At 33.8% G+C, this 7,500-nt stretch overlaps 1 protein-coding gene across 1 annotated transcript in view; it reads left to right on the forward strand.

Annotated features, from left to right (window-relative positions):
* The window catches only part of LOC106884394 (metabotropic glutamate receptor 3), a 495,814-nt gene that overhangs the window by 232,494 nt on the left and 255,820 nt on the right, over positions 1-7,500 (forward strand). The window contains exon 2 of the mRNA XM_014935749.3: positions 164-318. Coding sequence (XP_014791235.2) covers positions 164-318 — 155 coding nt within the window. The remainder of the gene's footprint in view (positions 1-163; positions 319-7,500) is intronic.

The following is a 7,500-nucleotide window of genomic DNA, read 5'->3' on the forward strand; positions in this document are numbered from 1 at the left end:
TATATATATATATTTAGTCCTACCACTTGCCCAAGTTGCAGTGCAGAAGTACTAAATCAAAAATCATCTAGCTACAAAAAAGAGCAGCTTAACTACTCAACCATTTCTGCACCAATAATATACAATTGTTTTTAAATATTTTTTTTTTCTCATCTCATTGCAGGTTCCATTGCTAATATTGGCGGCTCCGCATACAAATGCAAAGATGGAGCTGAAAAGAACCACGACTTAAAAATAATTCCAGGTGTACTTGCAGCACCATCAAGTGTAACTTCGATTCAAGTGGCCAATTTACTAAAGATCTTCAAAATATCACAGGTAATATGTTTAACATTATATTTCTTTGAAATATATTCCCTGTTGGTGGAGGTTTATTACGTCTACGATCAAACGGCTGTTGATTTGCTTATTTTCATTAATTTTAGTATCGAAAATAATAGCATTATTCTTAAATATGGTTATTAGAAAACTTGTTCAAGCTTAGCTAATGTGGTACGTTAGGGAAGCACGCTAGACATGCAAATTCTGATATTTCTGCGTTGTTAAGGGAATTTTATTATTGATTCTGTTAAAATATAAGAAAATCGTGTTATATGATATGTAATAGATATTACTTTTGTGTAACAATTTGTTAGTGAATCATAACATCGAAGATTTGACAGAAACAATATCAAAAATATAAAGCAAAGAAAAAAACATTACTATCGAATGTATTATTTGTGTTATATATCGTGCCCACTGATGAGTTGCATTTCGTCAGTGATAATTATACTAAAGCCATGACTTTTAAGTTTCTCTATGTTCAATGAGATTGAAGGAAATTATATTTAACAGCATTTGAGCATTTCATATAAAGCAAATGGTGTGATGTAAGACTTAGCAATATATTGATCATATATATATATATATAAAAGGTGCGCTTTGCTTTCATGTATTCTAATGTCATTTAAGTAAAGAACATAGTCATGAATACAAAAGTGATTTAGAACATACAAGAAAGAAAAAAAATAATGCGTAAAATGAGTAACAAATAAATGGGATTTGACACTTAACATTAATTTGATGCATAGAACGCCTCCGTATGTCAGTAAATATATTAACTTAGTGATAAAAATGTGTTAGAATGAGTTATACTTTATACGAATATACCCTCCGATTTTGTAGATAATCTTTTTTGTTACTGAACAGTTATCAAGAACAAAAAAAAAAAGAATTTCAAGAATGTTTTTTTAAGCGATAAGCAACTTTCTCTTAATAAGATATGTAAACCTTCGTAAAATGTTGAATTTAGTTTCATTTATTTGTCTCAAGTTATGACGTGCTTACGATTCCAAAGGAATCGAACTCACGATCTTGAGCCGAATGCCCGAACCACTAAGCCACACACGCCTTCACGTATATATATATATATATATATATATATATATATATATATATATATATATATATATATATATGTGTGTGTGTGTGTGTGTGTGTGTGTGTGTGTGTGTGTGTGTATGTATAGGAAGTTAAATTGGTTATAAACCATCTATTATATATATATATATATACATACATATATATATACATATATATATATATATATATATATATATATATATATATATCCGTGTGTGAGTATGAAATTAAAGATATGACAAGGGAACAGCAATCGCGCAATCAGCTTCATTATCCCCCACTCCTTCTTCTATGAGACGCGGTGCACTTAGAGCTGAGAATTCTCCTTTAGCGCAAAGCCAACTCTTTTGCTTTATTTTCATTTTTCTTTTTGTCATTATCATAATGTTTTGTTACTTCAATCAGACTCAATAGAAATTAGCGCTCTTTCTTTATTCGCCCGGTCGACAAATCGTCTTTTCACTTACGAGAATGCAGGACGAGAATGCAGAATTTCCGCTTCCCACGAAACAATGAGTAAACATAGCTGGCTTCATCTAGTTTCGAACGTTGAGATACGATTCATTAAATGTATTTGCCATCAATAACTCTAAATGAAGAACGGTGTATTTCGATTTTAAGAAACCAAAGTTCACAATCCACCTATAACTTATTCAACGAAAGACTTATTAAAATCTTAAGTGATAAATTAATTGACATGTGTGTATTGCGGGTCGAAGTCCTATTATCATATAAAATGTGAGACGCGTATGCAAGAGAGCGGTGGAGTGAGGTCAGGTGATTTGGCATGACAGGACAATAATCATCCTTCTGAATAAATGAATGATGCTTTTCCTGCTGGATATGATGGCTTATGAGAAGAATGAAGGCATCTAAAATAAATGTGTTAATTACGTCTTATTGACGATAGTTCCACTTATTACAGTTTAACTAATAGGTTCCAGTAATACCAGATAATTCCATTATATCGATAAGATGTCCTGTAAAGAATTACGCAGTTTAGTGACTCTTGTATGATGGCAGCTGACTATTATGCGACGTATGCTACCATTCCATACATACATACAGTTGTGTTGAGATTAAAGCTGCTATGATGATGTTAGATTTATTTCCCTTAGACTTCGATGTATATATAATACTATGTGTAATCTTTTGTAAGGGATCTGCTAAGAAAAAAACAAAACAAAAGAAAGTTTTGTTTCATAGTAGGATTTATGATGCAACTGTATTTCATTAAAATATATAAAGTTTAAAATTCGAAGCGTTAAACATCACTATGTTATCTCTGTTATCAGCTTTACATCGAAGGAAGAATTGGACGGTAGCTGCGTGTTAAAGTGTGTGTGATATGAAAAGATAATCGCCATTTGCCTGTATGGGATTGAATGCGATGAATAGAATGAATGCATCTGTAGAGTGATGGATTAATATACGAAAACCCACGAAACTTTTGTCAATTAATTTTATCAAAATCAATGTAAAAACCACCAGTTACATTTAAAAATTCCTTAAAATGTCAAGGGCCAATTTTGTTACATATGAAGTGACGCATAGCTAACTGGTAGTTGTGAAGACTGAATTAAAATCGATGTATTTCGCATATCTTCGTTAAATAACATCAGAAACAGGATGATAGATAAGTATGAAGACAGGATGATAGATAAGTTTTAAGGTGTAAGCATATTAACTTATCAGTCGATTGTGTTTGCGTCATTGCAAACAGGCAGTTTCATTTAGAGTTGCTGAATGCCTCAAGTAAACAGCCGCTCCTTAATTCAAATATACCTGTATACTAACGATATGGATACAACCTGTATATTTGTTGCATAGGTATTTTCCAAGGTCATGCCTCAAGCAGACTTGAAATCGTTCAAAATTTCCTTACGGCTTTCCTAATTGGCCCTAAATTCGACGAATTCATGGGGGTGTTTATACTAATTGGTCAGCGATCTGCTAAACATTGAAGTCGAATTATCTCCTGTCGGTAATTAGGAACGTGATATACTATAGGTGCCACATAGTAAAGTTCTACTATCTCCACATCATTTAGAATCTCTGTCTTTCCCCCTCTCTCCCCTCTTTCTTAACACAACTACTTCTAAGCGGGAATACGTATTTCCTTCTGGTTTAAATATACTGCTTTTGTTGCTAGTAATGTTAATAATTTATATATATATATATATATATATATATATATATATATATATATGTATGTGTGTATGTATCTATATATATATATACACACACGCATATATAAGTACATATATCTATGTATATATATGCATATATCTACATACATGTGTATGTATTTACGCATAAACACACACACACATATATATATATATATATATATATATATATATATATATATATATATATATATATATATAAATTATGTGAAGTTGTGAAATTTCGTGGCTGTAAAGAACCATTCATACAGCTAGATGACAGTCAAAACATTGGAGTATGCAAGACCTGGATGTTATCAAAAACGAATATTATGGTATCTCAGGAAAAGAATAACGACATTCAAAATGGAGAGAAGGCTCTTGGTCCCCAACTTCTGCAAATGAAGCTAAAAAGCAAAAATGGATTCGAGAATTTCACATTCCCGTTCTAAGATACTATCGTTTCAGCTTCCACCTTGAGTCACAAAACAAATCTGCAATAATATTCCTGTATATTGTTTAGAATGAAAATAATCCTTTCTATTATAGGCGTAAGGCCTAAAATTCTGGAGGAGCGGCCTAGTCGATTACATTGACCGCAGTACTTGATAGATTCCTATTTTATGGACCAGGAAAGGATGAATCACAAAGTCGACCACGTTGGTAGGTGAAAGAGAATATAAAGCCGGAAGAAATATTTCCAAGCAGTTTGTCCGAATTAGTAACAATTTCTGCAGCTTAACGCTTTAGTAAATATTTCTACTATAGGTACAAGGAATCAAATTTTAGAGGAGAACATTATTCGATTTTGTCGGACCGAGTACTTAACCGGTATTCATTTCAGTGAAACCGAACGGATGAAAGGGAAAATCGACCTGGGTGGTATTTGAGCTGAGACTCTAAGGACGGATGAAACACCACTAAGCATTTTGTCCAGCGTGCTATCAATGCTGACAACTCGCCGACTAATTAATGCTGACCTAATAGTAACAGATCCATTGAAACAAGTTAATTTATGAAGATATATATTGAGTCAAAACAGAACAAATAGCGAAAAAAAAAAGTAATTTAGAATAGAGTTGTTAAAAGAAAGATCACATATTGCACAAAATATGAACAACAAAAATGGTTTACAATCCACCGAGTATATAAACAAGAAAAACATTCTCAATTTGTGCAAGGCAAACATATTGTTTTCGTGAGAAGTTATTTTTCATTTTTATCATATCTTTACATGTTGTAATCTTGTGTTTCCTCAAATATTTCTCGTTTTTTCTCTCTTTCTGTCACATTTTTCTTAATATAACCAATTATATGTGTGTTTAAAGCGGCGAGCTGACAGATCGTTAGCACACCGGGAAAAAATGCTTAGCGGCATTCGTCTGTCTTCACGTTGTGAGTTCAGTTTCCTCCAAGGTTGACTTTGCCTTTTATCATTTCGGGGTCGATGAAAAAAGTATCAGTTCAGCACTGGGGTTGATATAATCTACTTACCCTCTCCTCCGGAATTGCTGACCTTGTTCCAAAATTTGAAACCGATTATATGCATGTTGCACATGAAAATGCTATTGTGAATTAAATTATCGTTGTGATTAACTTTATTTTCAATGGAATATAATTTCATTCCACACTCTAATGTATATATACTCTCCGTCTGAAACATAGAACCGAGATGAAAAGAAAATAACGGAAGGCAGGTATATATGTATACATACATACATACATACATACACACACTCACACACACACACACACACACACACACACACACGCATACACACACACACACACACACACACACACACACACACACACACACACACATGTATATCTGGGTATACGTTAGTGTAATGGTAGTACACTCGTCGTGAATACATAGAGATGTGAGTTCGAATCCCATCCGTAAAGCAAACCGTACCTTTTTTTCCGTCGAGGGCTGGCTTATATGTCCCAATATTAGACTTATTATATTAGTCAAAGCACAGTGATCGTTTATAAGCTTTAAGCTTAAAAAATATCTATCTATCTATCTATCTATCTATCTATCTATCTATCTATCTATCTATCTATCTATCTATCTATCTATCTATCTATCTATCTATCTAGATGCATATGCATAGACGTGTGTGTATAACGAATATATAATCATTAAAATACGTATAATTATTATTTCTTAAATCATCACATCGATGTCATTTCATTTTTGTTGTTGATTTATGAAACGGCGGTATGACTAAAGACATTTAAGTATAGAGCTAGGAATAACAAAGACTTTTCGTTTTGGATCGGTATATCACAGGAAACAACTGGAGATGTGGTTTTCTCGGATTCTGTTATTCACTGTATAAGATATAATTGTCTTCATCAAATTACGTAATGTTAGTGGCAGGTGTTTCTGCTGTTGTAGAAAACATATGCGTAGGATGTTGGCATTTTCAGTGTTTGTTATGGTGTCAACGTTATGATATATTTGTGATAAGCTAAGCTGCTCATAGTCTTTATCTATAGCTAGCAGTTATCTCTAGAGTCAAAAGAATAAATAAGTGGTAATTATACAAACAGAGCATATCTGCTGTTGTAAATTATACAATGTGTTGCAGCTAAATTTGACAGCTTGCATAAAAGGAAAAGAAAAGAATATCCCATTTAAAAATGAAAAAGATCTTTGAAAAATCAAAATATATCAATGAGGTTCCGAATGGAAAATAACAGTTTACTCAATATGACAGTTTATTCAAATTTGCCGCCCTCAGCTTCTATCACGGCCTAAAGTTGACTCCGGAACTTGACACGTGTTTCTCACTGTAATCTTGAGAAGATCATTGAACACCTCCTTTGATCATGGCCTCCAGCTCGGTATCGAAATTGCAAGCAGAGCGGTCGGTGTCTTTCTGAACTGCGCTCCATACATAGTGACCCGTGTGTTTAATACTGGGGTAATTCAAAGACCAGAAAATGAAGCGGATGAATTCGCACGAATCTGGGAGCCATTTCTGACTCTTTCTAGAGGTGTGGCAGGGGCCGAAAACTACTGCCGTGCATATGGTCTTCTGGCAGAAACCCTCTCCAGTTCCAGTCGGGGTTTGATTACAGTCCACATAACCAGCTGAATTGACCCTAAAGCCTTGTTCCAAGATGTGGGATGGCATGGAAGTTACTCACTGCACACACATCCAAAAACTATCACAGTTTGGGGGAACTGGGCACGGAAGAGTACTGAACAAGTTTGCTTCACAATTACGAAGCCACATCCAATGACATCTTGCACAAATATATTTTACTTTAGCCTCAGTTTGACCCATGTGCTGAGAATAAAATTAGATTGACGGAAATATTGTGGAGACCAATCGGATTGATAGTGCCTGTTATTTCGATGTTCAAACATGTTAAAATGAGTCATGATCATTGCACCAAATAACTATCATTACATTTTAGTGTGTCTGTATAATGGTCAGTCAGTTACACGCAAATTCAATGACTAATTCGATCACTTGATCGATCAACTGAAAACTCCACATCGAAACTACGAACATGCATCAGTGAGCCCAACAGTCTAAACACCGTGACCGAACTCACACTCTCGTACACACAACACAAACGTTTTATATATCTATGTTTACATAGATAAGACACACACACATACATACATACATACATACATATATATATAGATAGATAGATAGACACACATACATACATACATATATATATATATATATATATATGTATATAAATACATACACATACATGTATATGTATACATGCATGTATGTATGTATGTATGTATGTATGTATGTGTGTACATGTATACGTACGTACATATATCAGTGTGTAAGTGACTGTGCGTAGTATGTGTATGCGTACACAGACACACACGCGCGCACACACTCATACATACACACGCATACATGTATGTGCGTGCGCGTATCTG

The sequence above is a fragment of the Octopus bimaculoides genome, chromosome 12, assembly GCF_046866305.1.
Source record: "Octopus bimaculoides isolate indiv1 chromosome 12, ASM4686630v1, whole genome shotgun sequence".
Taxonomy (NCBI): Eukaryota; Metazoa; Mollusca; class Cephalopoda; order Octopoda; family Octopodidae; genus Octopus; species Octopus bimaculoides.